General features: G+C 41.8%; 1 protein-coding gene across 1 annotated transcript in view; it reads left to right on the plus strand.

Moving 5' to 3' along the window:
• The window catches only part of LOC110525731 (sodium- and chloride-dependent GABA transporter ine), a 55,214-nt gene that overhangs the window by 29,495 nt on the left and 3,334 nt on the right, over positions 1-22,385 (plus strand). The window contains exons 3-12 of the mRNA XM_021606130.3: positions 2,150-2,360; positions 4,497-4,629; positions 8,210-8,344; positions 8,696-8,799; positions 10,922-11,046; positions 16,487-16,599; positions 16,985-17,125; positions 20,440-20,539; positions 21,835-21,935; positions 22,147-22,317. Of these exons, the coding sequence (XP_021461805.1) occupies positions 2,150-2,360; positions 4,497-4,629; positions 8,210-8,344; positions 8,696-8,799; positions 10,922-11,046; positions 16,487-16,599; positions 16,985-17,125; positions 20,440-20,539; positions 21,835-21,935; positions 22,147-22,317 (1,334 nt within the window). The remainder of the gene's footprint in view (positions 1-2,149; positions 2,361-4,496; positions 4,630-8,209; positions 8,345-8,695; positions 8,800-10,921; positions 11,047-16,486; positions 16,600-16,984; positions 17,126-20,439; positions 20,540-21,834; positions 21,936-22,146; positions 22,318-22,385) is intronic.

A 22,385-nucleotide genomic window follows, 5' to 3' on the forward strand; every position in this document is an offset into this window, starting at 1 on the left:
CAAATACATTTAAACTCAGTTTTCACAATTCCTGACATTTAATCCTAGTAAAGAATCCCTGTCTTAGATCAGTTAGCATCACCACTTTATTTTAAGAATGTGAAATGTCAGAATAATAGTAGAGTGATTTATTTCAGCTTTTTTTTATTTCATCACATTCCCAATGGGTCAGAAGTTTACATACACTCAATTAGTATTTGGTAGTATTGCCTTTAAATTGTTTAACTTGGGCCAAATGTTTTGGGTAGCCTTCCACAAGCTTCCCACAATAAGTTGGGTGAGTTTTGGCCTATTCTTCCTGACAGAGCTTGTGTAACTGAGTCAGGTTTGTAGGCCTCCTTGCTCGCTCACGCTTTTTTTCAGTTCTGCCCACACATTTTCTATGGGATTGAGGTCAGGGCTTTGTGATGGCCACTCCAATACCTTAAACGTTCTTGTCCTGGCCATTTTGCCACAACTTTGGAAGTATGCTTGGGGTTCATTGTCCATTTGGAAGACCCATTTGCGACCAGGCTTTAACTTCCTGACTGACGTCTTGAGATGCTGCTTCAATATATCCATATAATTTTCTTTCCTCATGATGCCATCTATTTTGTGAAGTGCACCAGTCCCTCCTGCAGCAAAGCACCCTCACAACATGATGCTGCCACCCCGTGCTTCATGGTTGGGATGGTGTTCTTCAACTTGCAAGCCTCCCCCTTTTTCCTCCAAACAAAACAATGGTCGTTATGGCCAAACAGTTCTATTTTTGTTTCATCAGACCAGAGGACATTTCTCCAAAAAGTACGATCTTTGTCCCCATGTGCAGTTGCAAACCGTAGTCTGGCTTTATTATGGCGGTTTTGGAGCAGTGGCTTCTTCCTTGATTAGGGGCCTTTCAGGTTATGTCGATGTAGGACTCATTTTACTGTGGATATAGATACTTTTGTACCTGTTTCCACCAGCATCTTCACAAGGTCCTTGCTGTTGTTCTGGGATTGACTTGCACTTCTCGCACCAAAGTACATTCACCTCTAGGAGACAGAACGCGTCTCCTTCCTGAGCGGTATGATGGCTGCGTGGTCCCATGGTGTTTATACTTGCGTACTATTGTTTATTTATATAGATATATCTCTATTGTGTTTTAAATGTGTATAAATATGTTGTCCTGTTGTTGAAGGACTGTGTCGCAAATGAAATCCCAACTCAATATATCCACGAATGCCAAAAGGCCTGGAACAGGATGTCAATATATGACTCTTCTTTAGTTATTATTCTAAGTTAGGAACTGCTGGCCTACAGTATTTAGTTGTGACCCGGTTATGGCCAATGTTGCGTTCTCTTCCCACCTCTGGTTTTCATGGTTTGCATGGTTTTGAATGGGTCCTGTTACTGAACCTTTTTTTTTATATATTAGAGAAAGCTGGGATGGGCTGTCAAATTCATTCCATGTAGGGCCTAGTGTCGGCTGTTTTTTTTTGTTTTTTTCCCCGCTTTCATTTAAGACCTAGACCTCCAGGTGAGTGGAGTTCTTTACTAATTAGTGACCTCAATCAATCAAGTACAAGGGCTTTGGCTTTCCTGGAACAGCGGGTTGGTAATAACCGGATGCATCCAGTTTTCAGGGGAAATGGAAAGAGAGCCTGGGACGCGATCTGCTTTTGGACGCGACTTCCGCTTTTGGGAAACATTGCATCTGAACGACTCCTCGGCATTTAATGGATTGGTTGAACAGTGCAGAAGAGAACCTTCCCCCGACCAGAAAGATAGAAACACCGCTCAGGCATTTATTTTACGCATGCTACGCTAGTTTAGTTGGATTGTAGCAACATCCATGTCTAAAATCCTATCATAGCAGCTATTAATCTTTCTTGGAACCTCACATTCTTGCTGGATGAATTTATCCTAGTACCACACTAACAGGAAGTGTACCACCTTTGTACAGTATCTTTAAAAAAAAACTTTGTCCACAGCTAATTGTTAATGGGAGCACTACCATTGTTGTTTACCCAGGCCTACCTTTACAGATCCACATACAGTTCAGTACACTGCCGAAGGAGGTCCATACACAAGAGACACCAGAGGAGAAAGTAGCTACTGCTGCTTGGCCATCACCACTGTAGGACAGGTATCTTACTTTGTCCTCTTTGCCCTCCCTGTCGCTCTACAGGTGTGGGCATTGCCACAGTCGTGATCTCCTTTGTGCTCTGCACCTACTACAACGTTCTTATGAGCTGGGCACTCTACTACTTCTTCAACTCATTCCGAGCCATCTTCCCCTGGCAGTCCTGCAACAACACCTGGAATGCCGTGGGTAACTGCTCCAGCGGTTTCCCTGGAAACGCCACCCACCTGCAATCAGCCAGTCAGCAGTACTTTGAGTAAGCACTGACCAACTGGGCACAAACTGGTTGAATTGACGTTGTTTCATTGTAATTTGTCAACGTATTGCCATGGAATCTGTTTTTAAAATACATTGTATTTTAAAAAGTAATTAACGTTAACTGTTGTTTTGAGGGTAAAACTTAAACCACAGGATTATGTCCTAATGGTGACCCATTTTCAACATTGACAAACCTTTGTATTAAATATGTTGAATTTGTGCCTTTGAAACAACGTCAGATCTTCAACCCTTATATCCACTATCAAAAAAACAAACATTAGGCTGGGCAGCACCTCCTACTGAAGAGTTGATCTACAGCTATTAATTTGGTCTCCCATCCTGGGTTTTAACCCAGCCCAGCCATGCTCATCTTTTATATCTGTCACTGACTACTACCAATGTGCTATTGTGAGAATGATTATTGAGTGACCTCTTAGCAACAGTGAATACATTTAATTATTATCAGTCATTCCAGAAGGGTAGGTTTAACAGAGCAAATGAAATGGAACCATAGTTTATAAGTCATATCAACAATGATACTATTTAAGCCTATATAGCATTTGCAAAGTCATCAGCAGCTATTGTTAAACAAAGAAAAAACACATATGGCCTACGGTTTCAAGCTTTTCTTGACGTCAAATGTAATCTTCAAGTGAATCATTAATATGATGGATTCACATCTCAACCAACATCCTAAGTTAACGAATAGGACTAAATCCCATCAAACTTTATTTAAAGGGCATTTAAAGTGTGATTTGATTTAGTCCTATTCTTAAACTTCAATGTTTTTTGTTGTTGTTGAGATGGAGACGGGAATCCAACAATTAAATGATTAATTTGTAGACAAACTGGATATTGGTTTGTGTTTGGTTGTCAACACAACCAAGTATCAACATTTGAAGGAGTTGTATTTTCTGCTTGGATAGTTCCATCTGTGCCACTGACTGTCTGTATTTTTAATTCCAGACTATAAATAAATAATTGATATGTTGGATTCATGTCACCATTTCAACCCCCCAAAAAATCTAAGTTAAAGAATAGTACTAAATATAACTTTAAATGCACTTTAAATAAAGTTTGATGTAATTAAGTCCTATTCTTTAACTTGTTTGAGATGGAGATATGAAGCCAACATATAAATGATCAAATTCCAGTTTGACTCTAAATTAATATCACCTTTGCAATACAGTTAATTGCCTATTAACTTTACGTCTCCAACTAAACCACAATGAAACGTTCAAGAATAAGATTAAACCAGTGACTGAGAACTTTTCAAGCGTTAGATGTTCTTTAAACCTTAACATTTGGATTCATTGTCAACCAAACACAATTCAATAATATTTTTGTAATGCAGTAAATAGTGTAAAGTTAGGGCTATCTTACAAACTAATGTAACAGTAGTTATTCAACCTGAGTAACACATCCATGGCCACATTTTGAGGTTAGCCTAATGTAACTATAAATGTATTTTTATGTGATCATAGAAAGCGTGCTTGTTCAAGATAGCATGCAAAGATAGCAGAATCTTGAACAGCATCGATCACTTGCACTATGTACTTTGTCATGTGGTTGTGATATTAGATGAAGCACAGTGATAACACATTAAGTTATTGTGTTAATTCAAAATATCTGACATTGTATTCCTATTTGATCTTTGGTGTTGCTTTTTTATGGTTGAAAGCGCAGCCATAACACATTTAGATGATCACTAAACCAAAAATCAGACATTGTTTTTCCATTGGAATTTGGTTGTACTTTTAGATGGTTGAAAGCACATTGGGAATTCAACAAACTTCTGGCTGTCTTTTTGAGTTGGTTAATAAAGGTTGAAATCTCATTGGGAATCTTAATTTAATGTTTTTTTTTATTGACGTAGTGGTAGGACCTGAAAGTCGCAGACATGGGTAGGGCTCAGGACTCTTGTGGTTATTGTTATAGCTTGTTTTTATCGCAGCGGGTTTGTACTCTCTTTGGGTAATCATATGGTGAGAAAAGTAATGAAAGCCCCAAGTTGGAGCAGGAGGACAGATTACTGTAAAGTCAGGGATTTTGTGTTATTGAATGATAACAGTATGATAAGCTATGAAGGTTTCTTTAGCTTTGTTTCCCATGTTTCCCTTCCTTCCTCTCTCAGTCACAGGGTTCTGGAGATAACCAATGGTATTGAGGATGCAGGAGGACTACGCTGGGAGCTGTTTGGCATCCTCATCCTGGCCTGGGTCATAGTCTACTTGTGCATCTTCAAAGGCGTCAAATCCACTGGCAAGGTCAGAGTGCATTCTCTTCCCTCACAACAGAAGCTGCTTATTGTTAGTCCTCCTCTTTGAAAAAAGTTGCTATCTAGAACCTAAAAGGGTTATTTGTTTGTTTCCATAGGATAACCCTTGTTGGTTCCATGTAGAACCCTTTTGGTTCCATGTAGAACCCTTTCCACAGAGGGTTCTACATGGAATCCAAAATGGTTCTACCTGGAACCCAAAAGGATTTTACCCGGAACCAAGAAGGGTTCTCCTATTGGGGCAGCCGAATAACCTTTTTGGAACCCTTTTTTCTAAGAGTGTAGATTATTTCATGTTAGTAATTTGTGGTATAGGTTAACTGAAGTGTATAGCTGTTGGTTCATTTGAAATGGTTGTACTCACCAGTGATACTCTTAGTCCTTAAATGTATACGTATAGAACACTCAGGCTGTCTCGTTAGTGTGGAATCATTATACATGTTTAAGGGCTTTCCATTACCTTGGGTGGCCTACATTGTGGTGGGAGTGGGAGGAGCACTGATGGTTGTCAAATATCATGTTTCTCCTCCTGGAGTTTAGAGGAGAGTCTGTTCCACCTCTGTTGTTTCATACATTTTCTTTTACATTTTGATCAAAAATATTAATGTGTTAACTCCAAACTGTCTATTCGATCAACTAACATATACACTACATGACCAAAAGTATGTGGAACTTCTCATTCCAAAATTATGGGCATTACTATGGAGTTGGTCCCCCCTTTGCCGTTATAACTGCCTACACTCTTCTGGGAAGGCATTCCATGAGACATTGGAACATTGCCGCGGGGACTTGCTTCCATTCAGAGTCGGCATTCCAATTCATCCCAACGGTGTTCGATGGGGTTTAGGTCAGGGCTCTGTGCAGGCCAGTCAAGTTCTTCCACACTGCTCTCGACAAGCCATTTCTGGACCTTGCTTGTCATTGCTGAAACAGGAAAGGGCCTTCCCCAAACTGTTGCCACAAAGTTGGAAGAACAGAATCGACTAGAATGTCATTGAATGCAGTAGCATTAAGGTTTCCCTTCACTGGAACTAAGGGGCCTAGCATTAAGGTTTCCCTTCACTGGAACTAAGGGGCCTAGCATGAACCATGAAAAACAGCCCCAGACCACTATTCCTCCTCCACCAAACTTTGCAGTTGGCACTATGCATTGGGGCATGTAGCATTCTCCTGGCATCCGCCAAACCCAGATTCGTCAGTCGGACTGCCAGATGGTGAAGCGTGATTCATCACTCCAGAGAACGCCTTTCCACTGCTCCAGAGTCCAATGGTGGCGAGCTTTACACCACTCCAGCCAACGCTTGGCATCGCGCACGGTGATCTTAGGCTTGTGTGCGGCTGCTCGGCCATTGAAACCCATTTCGTGAAGCTCCCGACTAACAGTTTTTGTGCTGACGTTGCTTCCAGAAGCAGTTTGCAACTGGATAGTGAGGTTTGCAACCGAGGACAGACGATTTTTACGCACCTAAGCACTCACCAGTCCCGTTCTGTAAGCTTGTGTGGCCTACCACTTTGCGGCTGAGTCGTTGTTGATCCTAGACGTTTCCACTTCACAATAACAGCACTTAAAGTTGACCGGGTCAGCTCTAGCAGGGCAGAAATTTGAGAAACTGATTTGTTGGAAAGGTAGCACCGTCATAGGATGCCACGTTGAAAGTCACTGAGCTCTTCAGTAAGGCCATTCTATTGCCAATGTTTGTCTAAAATGTTGTGCAACTGGTGTGCCCGAAATAGCCGAATCCACTCATTTGAAGGGGTGTCCACATACTTTTGTGTATATATAGTGTAGCTCTGACAGACATTCATATTCCACAAGGCATGCAACTAAAGGTCTCTTCATATCCCCTAAAGCCAAAATGAATTCAAGGCAAAGCATGGAACTCCTTGCCATCTGAAATCTGAGTAAGCAAGCTGCAAAAGTAGCTTTAAAAAACAAATAAAACACCACATCACAGCACAACACCTCTGACCTAAATAGCTGTAGCATCTCCCTCCCGAGCACAGCTGGTGTTTGGGTTAAAGATAAGATATGCCCTTGGCATCAGGATATCAGGGCCTACTCAGAGAAAGCAATTGTAAGCAAAGCCTCAGAGTAAGGGCGTCCTGCTCCATATTATCAGATTACTGATGTTAGTCAGTAGAGCAAAGTTTTAATGAAGTGTATTCTTATTTTGTGTGTGACTGGTGGGTTCTGCTGGATGTGAGTGTGGTGCGGGGGTTGAAAATGGAAATGCAAAACACGTTTATGAGAACCGGAGGAAACTCCATAAGATAACCAGAGGAAACTCCATAAGATAACCAGAGGAAACTCCATAAGATAACCAGAGGAAACTCCATAAGATAACCAGAGGAAACTCCATAAGATAACCAGAGGAAACTCCATAAGATAACCGGAGGAAACTCCATAAGATAACCGGAGGAAACTCCATAAGATAACCAGAGGAAACTCCATAAGATAACCAGAGGAAACTCCATAACATAACCGGAGGAAACTCCATTAGATAACCGGAGGAAACTCCATAAGATAACCAGAGGAAACTCCATAAGATAACCGGAGGAAACTCCATAAGATAACCGGAGGAAACTCCATAAGATAACCGGAGGAAACTCCATAACATAACCAGAGGAAACTCCATAACATAACCAGAGGAAACTCCATATCGAGGAGACTTTATTCATTTTATGAAGAAATCCAAAGGCTAAGCACTATACCGTAGCTACCTCTTTACGGGCAGTAGACTGAAAACCATTACACTTTACCTCAATTAACCCTTTATGGGTGGTAGACTGTAGCACAGTAAATGTTTAGTTCATTTCTATGCACAAGAGGACGTAAGTGAACCCCATCTGATGATGATGACTCTGGTCAATTTATTGAACGGAGTGGAGTGATGGATCTCTAAAAAGGGAACTTATGTAGCTAAAGAGAAGGATTCAATTGAAAGTTAAGCTGCAGAAAACTCCAACACGGTTGCTGAGGTGAAGGATTAGATTGAAGCCTTAGGGGGGAGGAAACTCTACCTGTTGCTCGTTTATGAACTGAATGGCACAGTTGCTAGGGTGAAAACTGTGGTTAAAGCCTTAGCTGGAGGAATTAGTATATTTGACATTGTTGTTTTATTACTCCTGTATGAGAAGACCTAAATAGTCGTCAGTGACATTCATAGCCGCGGGAAGTAGGGGTGCTGAGGGTGCTGCAGCACCCCCTGATAAATCAGAATTTATATATTTAGTATTTATTTTTTCCACAAATTGAGTGCACTGGGGCTTTATTATTCCGGTATGATAAGGCAATAATAGTCGTAAGTAGCACAGGGAGAATAAATGATCTATTAGCTGTATATTAATGTTATGCATTGTCATTTTATGTAGTTCTGTCCTTCAGCTGTAATTGTCTATTAATGTTATGTATTTTGTCATGTTATGTGTTTTGTGTGGAGCCCAGGAAGAGTAGCTGCAGCTTGGTTGTAGCTAATGTGGATCCTAATAAAATAAGAAAGAAATACAATACATTTAATCTTAATATTATACTTAATGAATATTTTTTCTTCTCACTCTCTGTGCTTTAGGTTGTTTATTTCACAGCCACGTTCCCATACTTTATTCTGTTCGCCTTGCTCATCAACAATGTCCAGCTTCCCGGGGCCAAGGATGGGATGCTCTACTTCCTGAAGCCTAAGTGGAGCAAGCTGCTTGAAGTTCAGGTCTGACATACTGTAGGAGAGGATCAATGAGGATTAAGGGGTGGTTTCCCGGACACACATTAGGGCTGTCCCCATAGGAGAATCTTTTTATGTTCCATGTCAAACCCTCTGTGGAAACCAAAAGGGTTCTTCAAAGGGTTCTCCTATGGGGACAGCCGAAGAACCCTTTTTAGGTTCTAGATAGCACTTTTTTTTCTAAGACAACATTGAAAAATTATTTTAGTCCAGGATTAGGCTTAATCTGTTACTGGGAAACCACCTAGAAGTGTATTTGTGTTCTTGTTTTACAGTATGAGTAAAGAAGTTGTGTCCCTCTCTCACCTTTATCCGCTCACCTCTGCCGTTCTGCAGGTGTGGGTTAACGCTGCAGCCCAGGTATTCAACTCCATTGGAATTGGATTTGGCTCCATGATCTCCATGGCCAGTTACAACAAGTTCAACAATAACATCCTTAGGTTAGACATGCAGTCTCCTATACCAACCACTACAGTCCCACTTTGTCTTTACCATGATGGTCTGCAGATCCACAGTGTAATTCTATAGTTAAAAAATAATAACGGCCTCTCAGTAGTGGTGCGTGGGTAAAATCACTGGGGAAGACAATTTTGGGAATAAAAACCATATTACAACCTATGTGTTTTGATAATTGCGTTGTTTGCTCTATAACATGTTAGTTCATATGCCTTGACAATGTGATATTTTGGCCTAGGCCGAAACAATAAGAAGACACATTGGCAGAATAAATTTAATCACACCTTTTGTTTCATCACAAAACCAGAGAGCAACATCTGTCCGGTGAAGTCCACAAAACATAATGCACGTAACAAAAAGTTACATAACCTACAGCATGGTCAATCAACTTCATGTTTCTGACATTTTTGGACTACTAAACAACTATTGATTTAGAACACTGGAGAGTTACCGCAAGTCACAAAGAAAACAGGAGCGGCCTCCACTATTCCAGCACCATTTCAATATCATTAAATCACCTCTGCTTTGTCTAATAAATACAGTGACAACTAAAAGATTCCAAAAACGATTTAGTCCATTCAACGTAAGCTAAATATCATGTGGCTGTCCATGGTACTGATTTGTGTGTGTGTGTGTGCATGCGTAAGTAGAAAAAACATGTTGACTCAACCTACTTGTAGAGAAACGCCAATGCCATCCTCCTCTCTCATGTTGCTGAAACGGTTTTTGACGCTGTCATACAGTACACACTTTTAGTTTGTGTTGTCCTAAGGTACCTGGCTAAACTACTTGCTAGTTAACATTAGCCTACTACATCTAGCTACATATTGAACTTCCATCCTCTCAAGCCAGAGGCACAATGTATGAATTTATGGTTGGATCAGAATCGTTGTTATAATCATTGGCCAGTACGGAGAATTACGTAAGTAAAACCACAAGTCCAAATCTCCGTTCATGGCTAATTTAGTAAAAGGACAATTTTACCTAGCTAGCTAGCCACCGGAGGACAACAACACAACGTAAAGCATCAATTCAATTTTTTTTTTGTCAAATTACGTTTGGCGCGAAGCCAAATCTTTCCCTTGATACTTTTTTTTTTGTGCGCCTGGACTATTCACAGTTGATCTCACTCAGTTTGGCTCAACGCTGAATGGCTATTGTATGAAGAAAAATATCAACAGAGGCCAAATGCTCACTGGCTTCCCTTGAATTCAATGCTACGGCGGCATTAATATCATACTAATTTTGACCAGATGGCATCAGAAAGATGCGCTACACATACAGAGACCGAGGGAAGCTGTTTCACTCGCTCGGATGCTTTCTCCGGTGAGATACATTCAGCCTCTTGTGAATTGAGAGAAAATTATGAAACACAGAGACGAAATATACATTTGTTTTATTTTTCATTAAAAAAAAGTTGATTTTTGGGGGAAGCCTGATTTTCCCTTGGCAACCACGAAGATGTCCCACTGCTGCCTCTCATGGTGACTAAGAGTAGTTAACTGTGTCTTCTCACAGTCTCACCATATTTTGCACATCCACAGATCCGTTAATACATTCCCGAATTGTGACCTTAAAAATGTGCCATTGTACACTGTAGTGCTGTTTCCCATGATTGGTATCAATAAAAAAATGTAAACACAAAAGATCCCTGTGTGAGCATGTAATGTTATCAATGTCTAAAACCCCTCCATACATTCTTCTAAGGGAGGCACTGCTGCTCCTCCTTTTAAAGTCATATCTAGTTCAAATCAGTGTTATTCTATCTTAGTTCTGTGAGAATAGCTAAATAGACGTAGCATGTGCAATGAGGATGTTGTTTTGCAGACTAAAATGGTATTTCAGAATTGAGAACACTATTAGCTTTGACGAAGGCGTAAAGCCTCAGTGGAACTGGTTGTTACACAAGTGCTTGGTTACTCCTCAGAAGCAACCAACCATGTTGCTTGTCCCTGGCCAGTTACTCTAGTTACTCACCACAGACTGTCCTTCAAACCAAATGGCTAGTTTTAGCCCTCAGAGCTAAGTGTTCTCCTTAGAGATCCACTTGACTCTGAGAAATCCCATCAGTCTGACTGTTGTGTTTGTTTTCTTGTCCTCCCCTAGGGACACATTGATTGTCTCTTTAGCTAACTCGGCCACCAGTATCCTGGCTGGCTTTGTGATATTCTCAGCAATCGGCTACATGGCTCATGTCCACAACCTCCCAGTGGACAACATCGCCACAGATGGTAAGTACTTCCTGTTTAAGTGGGACTTATTTGATTGCTGTTCATCCATCTACTTCAGTGGAGGCTCCTCAGAGGAGGAAGGGGAGGACCGTACTCCACAGTGAATTTCATTAAAAATATATATTTTTTAAACATTCAAAAAGTTATCCTTTTTAGATAAAACTATACTAAATATAATCACGTCACCAAATAATTGACAAAAACACACTATTTTGCAAATAAGGTTGACAGTAGCCTCCACAGCACTCTGTAGGGTAGCACCATGGTGTAGCCAGAGGACAGCTAGCTTCCATCCTCTGGGTACATTGACTTCAATACAAAACCTAGGAGGCTCATGGTTCTCACCCCCTTCCATAGACTTGCACAGTAATTATGACAACCTCCGGAGGACATTCTCCAACCTATCAGTGCTCTTACAGCATGAACTGACATGTTGTCCACCCAATCAAAGGATCAGAGAATGAATCTAGTACTGAAAGCATACATCACAGCTAGCACTGCAGTGCAGTGCATAAAATGTGGTGAGTATTTGACTCAAAGAGAGAGCAAGACAATAGTTGAACATTCATAGGCTAGGTTGTAGCATCCTCATGATGGGTATAGGGAAAATGTTAGTATCATGTGGTAACCTAAACCTATCGTTGTTACATTGAACTGGGTTAATGGAATATGAATGACAATCATCCAAATGCTGTAATAGAAATAAAGCCATGCTCATTAAAAAAAAAAGTCCTCCCTCATCTAAAACTGCACTGACTGCCACTGATCAACTTATATGACTTTTATTTCCAGAGTAGCTATTAAATGTCTAATTGATGGGTTAGCTCCTAAAACTTCCTCTCATGGTCCAGGGCATCATGATTCATCACATTTATTTCAGCACTAAGTTTGTAAATACCTTGAATAGTGTTAATTTGTAATAGTCAATAGGTTGACCAAACAACTCCTCCCATCATTGACAGATGTTTAGTGGGTATGTATGGAAGGAGGTCAAACATGACCCATGTCACTTTGAAGTATACACATATTGTGAACTCCTGGGAATGATACCCATAGAAGTCAAATTGAGTTCAGAACCAACACCTTCCTCCATTTATTAGTCCCTGGAAAACTTTGGAGTTGAGTGTTGCCTCCATCCCATGGGGACAAACAAGAACACAGAGTAGAATACAAAGGCATTCATTCACAAGGATGCACTTCTCTCTGGGATGCCGGAGTGGAAAACTACAGCGTTTGGAGTGGGTGTTTATGTAGAGGCAGACAGAGTCCCCCCTCCCTACCCAGCAGGCAGACGGACAGACAGAAGGACAGAGTTCAGAGGCCTGGGCCAGGCAGCATCAGACTGGTTGCATCCCAATAATCTTGTTCACTTCCCTTTGTGGATTTGAAAGAAATGACTGGTACATGGAAACTCCCTCCATCCAGCCAATGACAACACCAATCTAATAGTTTTACATTTTTGTGGAGAAAGGAGATTATTTGGACCCACTCACTGAGTGTACCTGGGTGACCAGTTAGCATGCCAGTGTGACCCCACTGGTTAAATCAACGTTGTTTCCATGTCATTTCAATGAAATTTACGTTGAACCAACATGGAATAGACATTGAATTGACCTCTATGACCAGTGGGAAAGCTTCACCTGGGTTTCCAAAGTAATTGATATCATGATGACTCATCTGAAGATGTTTAAATCAACAGAACAGTTCTTCTATTCTCAGTCCTATCCTAAGCTGTGGCTACCTGGGATTGGGTGAAGCTCCAAAAATAAACACAACGTTTTGGAACTATAAAACAAATCTGCAAAACACAGACACATTAGTGTCACTTCTGTCTTGTGGAGTGGGTTGTTTTTCCCCAAGTAAATTGAGAACATGACGCAGTCCGGAAATTAGCCTTATTGAAGTCTTGCTTTGCCCCTTTTTAGTTCTCTCTTTCATTCTCTCCTTTTCTCACTGCAAGTGATTATTACTGTCTGTTGTACCTTTCCTTCACTCTGCGGTCCAACTCATCCCAAACCATCTCAAGTGGGTTGAGGTTGGGTGATTGTGGAGGCTAGGTCATCTGATGCAGAACCATCACTCTCCTTCTTGGTCAAATAGCCCTTACAAAGCCTGGAGGTGGGTTGGGTCCTTGTCCTGTTGAAAAACAAATGATAGTCCCACTAAGCCCAAACCAGATGGGATGGCGTATCGCTGCAGAATGCTGTGGTAGCCATGCTAGTTAAGTGTGCCTTGAATTCTAAATAAATCCCTGATAGTGTCACCAGCAGAGCACCATCACACCTCCTCTTCCAGGCTTCACGGTGGGAACCACACATGCAGAGATCATCCATTCACCTACTCTGCGTCTCACAAAGACAGAGGTTGGAAACAAAAATGTCACATTTGGACTCATCAGACTAAAGGACAGAATTCCACTGGTCTAAAGTACATTGTTTCTTGGCCCAAGAAAGTCTCTTCTTCTTATTGGTGTTCTTTAGTAGTGTTTTTTTTGTTGCAGCAATTCAACCATGAAGGCCTGATTCAAGTCTCCTCTGAATAGTTGATGTTGAGATGTCTGTTACTTGAACTCTGAAGCATTTATTTGGGCTGCAATTTCTGAGGCTGGTAACTCTAATGAACTTATCCTCTGCAGCAGAGGTAACTTTGGGTCTTCCTTTCCTGTGGCGGTCTTCATGAGAGTCAGTTTCATCATAGTGCTTGATGGTTTTTGCGACTGCACTTGAAGAAACTTCAACATTTCCAAATTGACTGTCTTAAAGTAACGATGGACTGTCGTTTCACTTTGCTTATTTGAGCTGTTCTTGCCATAATATGGACTTGGACTTTTACCAAATAGGGCTATCTTCTGTATACCACCCCTACCTTGTCACAACACAACTGATTGGCTCAAACGCATTAAGAAGGAAAGAAATTCCACAAATTATCTTTTAACAAGGCACACCTGTTAACTGAAATGCGTTCCAGGTGACTACCTCATGAAGCTAATTGAGAGATTGCCAAGTGTGCAAAGCTGTCATCAAAGCAAAGGGTGGCTATTTGAAGACTCTAAAATATAAAATATAATTTAATTTAACACTTTTATGGTTACTACATGATATATTGACTACAATATGTGTTATCAAATAGTTTTGACGTCTTCACTATTATTCTACAATGTAGAAAATAGTATAAATAAAGAAAAACCCTTGAATGAGTAGGTGTTCTAAAACTTTTGACCGGTAGAGAGAGTGTGTGTGTGTGTGTGTGTATTATTTTTATTTTTTTACACACACAATACTCCATAAAGACAAAGCCAAATCAAATTGACGGTGCCATGTTGAAAGTATCTGTTTACTAAAAATAAAACATTTACCTAAGTATTCAGACCCTTTACTCATGACTTTGTTGTCAGCGATTACTAACTTGAGTCTTCTTGGGTATGACGCCAAAAGCTTGGCACACCTGTACTTGGGGAGTTTGTCCAATTCTTCTCTGCAGATCCTCTCAAGCTCTGTCAGGTTGGATGGGGAGTGTAGCTGCACAGCCATTTTCAGGTCTCTCCAGAGATCAGGTTCAAGTCCGGGCTCTGGCTGGGCCACTCGACATTCAGAGACTTGTCCTGAAGCCACCCATGCATTGTCTTGGCTGTGTTCTTACGGTCATTGTCCTATTGGAAGGTGAACCTTCGCCCCCCAGTCTGAGGTCCTGAGCACTCTGGAGCAGGTTTTCATCAAGGATCTCTCTGTACTTTGCACCGTTCATCTTTCTCAGTCTTTCCTAGTCTCCCAGTCCCTGTCGCTGAAAAACATCACCACAGTATTGAGCTGCCACCACCATGCTTCACCATAGGTGTCATTTCAGGTTTCCTCCAGGCGTGAACCTTGGCATTCAGGCCAAAGAGTTCAATCTTGGTTTCATCAGACCAGAGAATCTTGTAGAGAACCTTATTTATCATGGTCTGAGAGTCTTTAGGTGCCTTTTGGCAAACAAGCGGTCTGTCATGGCTTCCGTCTGGCTACTCTACCATAAAGGCCTGATTTGTGGAGTGCTGCAAAGATGGTTGTCCTTCTGGAAGGTTCTCCCATCTTCACAGAGGAACTCTGGAGCTCTGTCAGAGTGGTCACCTCCCTGACCAAGGCCCTTCTCCCCCGATTGCTCAGTTTTGGGCCAGGCGGCCAGCTCTAGGAAGAATCTTGGTGGTTCCAAACTGACATGCATTGTCAACTGTGGGATATTAAATAGAGAGGTGTGTGCCTTTCCAAATTATGTCCAATCAATGAATTTACCACAGGTGGAGTCCAATCAAGTTGTAGAAACATCTCAAGGAGGATAAATTGAAACAGGATGCACCTGAGCTCAATTTAGAGTCTCATAACAAAGGGTCTGAATACTTATGTAAATAATTTATTTCTGTTATTTTCAATCAATTTGCAAACATTTCTAAAAATCGGTTTTCACTTTGTCATTATGGGGTATTGTGTGTAGGTTGAGGACATGTTTTTATATAATACATTTTTAGAACAAGGCTGTAACGTAATAAAGTGAAGGTGTCTGAATATTTTCCGAATTCACTGTAGATAGATCTATCTAATTGAAATGAATGGTGAATTAAACTTGGATTATCTTAAGGTGAACTTCAGGTGAAACAGCAAAACGTGTAATTGTTCACACGGTGAATTAGGACCTTTGGAGAAAGTAAAGTAGGGATTAACCAGTGTGCCTGCCAGGCACTGCTTATGAGCACCTGCTCAGGCTTGGCTCAGTCCCACATATGGTCTCAGATACCGGCTTTGAAACACAATTGTCTCACTGCTGACTGACAATTCTACACCGACTGACATCTGGTGTATGGAAATTCAAGAGCTTGGGACTCTTTAAGGTTCTATTTGCAAAAAGAGGATTTTGAGATAATTGGCTTTAAAGTTCCAAACCCTCACTAGTTTGAGTGATGTCAGCCATTTTTGATCATGTATTCGTTTGAACGTAACAACATAAATTGGGCTATTTAGAGTACCAAATAGGTAAAGAACATTGAATAGAACAAGGCTATGTCAACAACTAAATTTTGACAAAAATGCAGAGAACCTTAGTCCCTAGTTCTCAAATTATTGACTAGATAGTTTGTTCTGTGACTGTGAAGTAATGGCTGTATACAGTCAGGTGATTGTGAGGTGTTCAGGACATTCTATATGATCTGGCTCGGTTTCATTCCCTTCATGATTGTATGAAGAGCACTTCTGTGCTCTAATGTTTTTTGTTAGGTCAAGTTACGGATGTGGTCAACTGCATAAATTATTGAAGTGTTTTGAGGGTGGAAAAGGTGTCCCATGTACCTTGTTTTATTATTGAATGCTTTGACTTCCTTGTTTAAGTTGAGAATAACCACTGGTGTCATTTATCTCTAAAATGTTCTCAACAAAGTACCATTCTATGGTATGTTTGTGTTTTCACGCCACAGGTCCTGGCTTGGTGTTTGTGGTGTATCCAGAGGTCTTCTCCACTATGCCTCTGCCACAGTTGTGGGCTCCTCTATTCTTCTTCATGCTTCTCTGTCTGGGACTGGACAGCCAGGTTAGACACATACAACATTTTGGCTCATGAACAATTACAATACCTTTTTAAAATGTTGATTCATGGTAGGAGAGAGCGAGACAGAGGAGGGAAGAAAGGAAGTGTAGAAATGCCTGACCAGGGAATTTAACCCTGACCGCGCATGTACTCTGGAGTTGGCAGTGTTACCACTCAACCAAATTCTGGTACAGGCGGTGCTTGTGCATGTTATTGTTTTTTTAATAGCAAATAGAGAACAGAATCCACAGGAACCAATTCTACCTCTAAACTGAGTGAGAGAGCGATTAACATTTGCTGTATTTACATCACACTACCCAAAAACAGTCCCCAGTCTCAAACCCAGATCTCAGTGTAAATGTCCATTGTGCTGTACTGTGCCCTGCAGTTTGCCATGGTGGAGGTGGCGGTGACGTCCATAATAGATGGCTTCGGCCCTAAGGTGCTGCGTGTCCTGAAGAGACAGGAGGTCATCGTTCTGGCCGTCTGTGTTATGGGCTTCCTTCTAGGCATTCCTCACATCACTAAGGTAAGGTAATCCTGTCAGATATAATTACTATTCATGGGGTAATCCCCACCCCTCCTCCTGTCTCTTTCTCTGACGTAGACTGTATGAACATGATTGGACCTGTTTACAGTGCCTTCGGGAAGTATTCAGACCCCTTGACTTTTTCCACATTTTGCTACTTAACAGCCTTATTTTAAAATGGATTAAATGATCCCCCCCCCATCAATCTGCACACAAGACCCCATAATGATAAAGCAAAAATTGGTTTTTAGAAATGTTTGCAAATGTATTACAAATAAAAAACTATCACATTTACATAAGTATTCAGACCCTTTACTCAGTACTTTGTTGAAGCATCTTTGGCAGCGATTACATCCTCAAGTCTTCTTCGGTATGATGCTACAAGCTTGGCACACCTATATTTGGGTAGATTCTCCTATTCATCTCTGCAGATCCTCTCAAGCTCTCCGGTTGGAAGGGAAGCGTCACTGCACAGATATTTTCAGGTCTCTCCAGAGATGTTCCATTGGGTTCAAGTCCGGGCTCTGGCTGGGCCACTCAAGGACATTCAGAGACTTGTCCTGAAGCGACTCCTGCGTTGGCTGTGTGCATAGGGTCGTTGTCCTGTTGGAAGGTGAACCTTCGCCCCAGTCTGAGGTCCTGAACAGGTTTTCATTAAGGATATCTCTGTACTTTGCTTTGTTCATCTTTCCCTCGATCCTGACTAGTCTCCCAGTCCCCGCCGCTGAAAAACATCCCCACAGCATGAGGCTGCCACCACCATGCTTCACCGTAGGGATGGTGCCAGGTTTCCTCCAAACGTGATGCTTTGCATTCAGGCCAAAGAGTTCAAACTTGGTTTCATCAGACCAGATAATCTTGTTTCTCATGGTCTGAGAGTCTTTAGGTTGCTTTTGGCAAACTCCAAGTGGGCCGGCATGTGCCTTTTACTGAGGAGTAGTTTCCGTCTGGCCACTCTACCAAAAAGGCCTGATTGGTGGAGTGCTGCAGAGATGTTTGTCCTTTTGGAAGGTTCTCCCATCTTCACAGAGGAACTCTGGAGCTCTGTCAGAGTGACCACCGGGTTCTTGGTCACCTCCCTGACCAAGGCCCTTCTCTCCCGATTGCTCAGTTTGGCCGAGCGGCCAGCACTAGGAAGAGTCTTGGGGGTTCCAAACTTCTTCCATTTAAGAATTATGGAGGCCACTGTGTTCTTGGGACACTTCCCCAGATCTGTGCCTCAACACAATCCTGTCTCTGAGCTCTACAGACAATTCCTTCGACCTCATGGCTTGGTTTTTGCTCTGACGTGCACTGTCAACTGTGGGACCTTTATATAGACAGGTGTGTGCCTTTTCAAATCATGCCCAATCAATTTACCACAGGTGGACTCCAAACAAGTTGTAGGAACATCTCAAGGATGATCAATGGAAACATGATGCAAATCTTAGTAAACATTTGGAAAAAATTGTGTTTGACCAGATACAATGCTATTTCACAGTAAACAAATTGACAACAGAATTTCAGCATGCTATAGGGAAGGACACTCAACAAGCACAGCAATTACACAAATGACTGATGATAAAATTATTGGGGGCTTGTTAGACTTCAGTGCAGCTTTTGACATTATCGATCATAGTCTGCTGCTGTAAAAACGTATGTGTTATGGCTTTACACGCCTTGCTATAATGTGGATAATGAGTTACTTGTCTAACAGAACACAGAGGGTGTTCTTTAATGGAAGCCTCTCAGATATAATCCAGCTAGAATCAAGAATTCCCCAGGGTAGCTGTTTAGGCCCCTTGCTTTTTTCAATTTTTACTAACGGCATGCCACTGACACTGGCTTTACTCAAAGTATGTATGCGGATGACTCAACACTATACACGTCAGCTACTACAGCGACTGAAATAACTGCAACACTCAACAAAGAGCTGCAGTTAGTTTCAGAGTGGGTGGCAAGGAATAAGTTAGCCCTAAATATTTCTAAAACTAAAAGCATTGTATTTGGAACAAAACACTCACTAAACCCTAAACCTCAACTAAATCTTGTAATAAATAATGTGGAAAATGAGCAAGTTGAGATGACTTAACTGCTTGGAGTAACCCTAGATTGTTAACGGTCATGGTCAAAACATATTAATGTAGTAGTAGCTAAGATGGGGAGAAGTCTGTCTATAAAGTGATGCTCTGCCTTCTTAACACTATCAACAAGGCAGGTTCTACAGGCCCTGGTTTTGTCGCACCTTGACTACTATTCAGTCATGTGGTCAGGTGCCACAAAAAATTACTTTTTTGGCTCAGATTGGCAATTGGCCCAGAACAGGGCAGCACAGCTGGCCCTTGGATGTACACAGAGAGCTAATATTAATAATATGCATGTCAATCTCTCTTGGCTGAAAGTGGAGGAGAGATTAACTTCATCACTACTTTTATTTATGAGAGGTATTGACATGTTGAATGCACTGAGCTGTCTGTCTAAACTACTGGCACACAGCTTGGACACCCATGCATACCCCACAAGACATGTCACGAGGTCTCTTCACAGTTCCCAAGTCCAGAACAGACTATGGAGGCACACAGTACTACATAGAGCCATGACTACATGGAACTCTATTCCACATCAAGTAACACTGGCACACACACACACACACACACACACACACACACACACACACACACACACACACAAACAATAACATACGCATATACAAACTATACATACACATGGATTTAGTACTAAAGATATGTGGTAGTGGTGGAGTAGGGGCCTTTGGGCAGCGGGGACTGTGAAGTAACACTGGCGCACACACACACACACACACACACACACACACACACACACACACACACACACACACACACACACACAATAACATACGCACTATACATACACATGGATTTAGTACTGAAGATATGTGGTAGTGGTGGAGTAGGGGCCTTTGGGCACACGGTGTGTTGTGAAATCTGTGAATGTATTGTAATGTTTTTAAAAATGGTATAAATTGCCTATAAGCAGCTAATGGGGATCCATAGTAAATACAAATACCTGAGCTCAATTTCGAGTCTCATAGCAAAGCGTCTGAATACTTAATAAACAGAAATACCTTATTTACTTATGTTTCATACATTTGCAAAACTGTCTAAAAACCTGTTTTCGCGTTGTCATTATGGGGTATTGTGTCTAGATTGCTGAGGAAATGTTTTTATTTAATCCATTTTAGAATAAGGCTGTAATGTAACAAAGTGTGGAAAAAGTCAAGGGGTCTGAATAATTTCCGAAGGCACTGTATTTTGGTTTTTATCCGTACACGACTAAAACGACTGTCTCCACAGGGGGGCATGTATGTGTTCCAGCTGATGGACCACTACACTGCTGTGGTGTCGCTCATGTTCCTGTCCTTCTTTGAAGTCATCGCAGTCTGCTGGGTTTTCGGTAATACCCAGCCCCTTCTCTACCCTTATTGATGACATTCAACAGCCTCGAAAGGATTTTGGTCTTACAGTATTTGATTACACGTAACATCCTGATTATGAGTTAGATCTTACAGGACTTTATTTATACAAGAAAAATACACTATATATACAAAGGTATGTGGATACCCCTTCAAATGTGTGGATTCTGCTATTTCAGCCACACCTGTTGCTGGTCGGTGTATAAAATTGAGCATATAGCCATACAATTGTTAGAGACAAATATTGGCAGTAGAATGGCCTTATTGAAGAGCTCAGTGACTTTCAATGTGGTACCATCATAGGATGCCAACTTTCCAACAAGTCAGTTCGTCAACGTCTCAGCCACGAAATGGGAAAACACACATGCTCACAGAACTAGACCGCCGAGTGCTGAAGCGCGTAAAAACCGCCTGTCTTCGGTTGCGACACTCACTACAGAGTTCCAAACTGCCTCTGTAAGCAACGTTAGCACAAGAACTGTTCGTTGGGAGCTTCATGAAATGGGTTTCCATGGCCGAGCAGCCGCACACAAGCCTAAGATCACCATACGCAATGCCAAGTGTTGGAGCAGTGGATACGCATTCTCTGGAGAGATTAATCACGCTTCACCATCTGGCAGGCCGATGGATGAATCTGGGTTTGACGGATGCCAGGAGAATGCTACCTGCCCCAATGCATAGTGCCAACTGTAAAGTTTGGTGGAGGAGAAATAATGGTCTGGGCTGTCTTTCATGGTTCGGGCATGGCCCCTTAGTTCCAGTGAAGGGAAATCTTAACGCTACAGCATACAATGACATGCTAGACAATTCCGTGCTTCCAATTTTGTGGTAACAGTTTGGGGAAGGCCCTTCCCTGTTTCAGCATGACAATACCCCCGTGCAAAAAGTGAGGTCCATAAGAAAATGGTTTGTCGAGATCGGTGTAGAAGAACTTGACCTGCCTGCACAGGGCCCTGACCTTAACCCCAACGAACACCTTTGGGATTAATTGGAATGCCGACTGCAAGCAAGGCCGAATCGTCCAACATCAGTGCCCGACCTCACTAATGGTCTTGTGACTGAATGGAAGCAAGTAGCAATGTTCCAACAACTAGTGGAAAGCCTTCACAGAAGAGTGTAAGCTGTTATAGCAGCAAAGGGGATACCCATATTAATGCCCATGATTTTGGAATGAGTTGTTCGACAAGCATGTGTCCACATACACTTTGCTCTATAAACAGTATGTACTGTATGTCTCGAAGTTAATTCAAGTATATAATGCAATGTGTTTTTACAGGACTGCGTCGGATGACCATCATGATCAAGAGAATGTTGGGAAAGGCTCCCAACATCTATTTCCGCTCCTGCTGGATGGTCTTCTCCCCTGTGCTGGTCCTGGTGAGTGCTATGGCTGGCTGACGATGAGGAGGAGTACAATTAGCATAATTATGATGGTGATGAGGATTTAATGTATTTTCTGTTTGTGGTGTTTTACTTTTTGTAGTCGTTATAGTAGTGATTGTCATAAGGCTTAGAGGTTTCATCCAAGTCTAACCTGCTCCATGTGAGTTAAAGGGAGATTGTTTGCCTCTCCTATCCTCCCCTGCAGTGCATTCTGATCTCCAGCATCATCCAGTACACGCCAGCTCGCTATGGGAAGTCATACACATACCCTGTCTGGGCAGAGGTGGTGGGCTGGGGAATCTCCCTGGTCTCCATCGTGTGGATCCCACTGGGAGCCCTGCAAGAGATCTGCAGAAATAAGGGCTCACTGCTGCAGGTGAGCATTCTTTCAGTAAACCAAAACAAACACACATACTGATACTTACATAAATATAGCTCACAGAT

The sequence above is a fragment of the Oncorhynchus mykiss genome, chromosome 6, assembly GCF_057628025.1.
Source record: "Oncorhynchus mykiss isolate SJ-2025 chromosome 6, ASM5762802v1, whole genome shotgun sequence".
NCBI classification, from domain to species: Eukaryota; Metazoa; Chordata; class Actinopteri; order Salmoniformes; family Salmonidae; genus Oncorhynchus; species Oncorhynchus mykiss.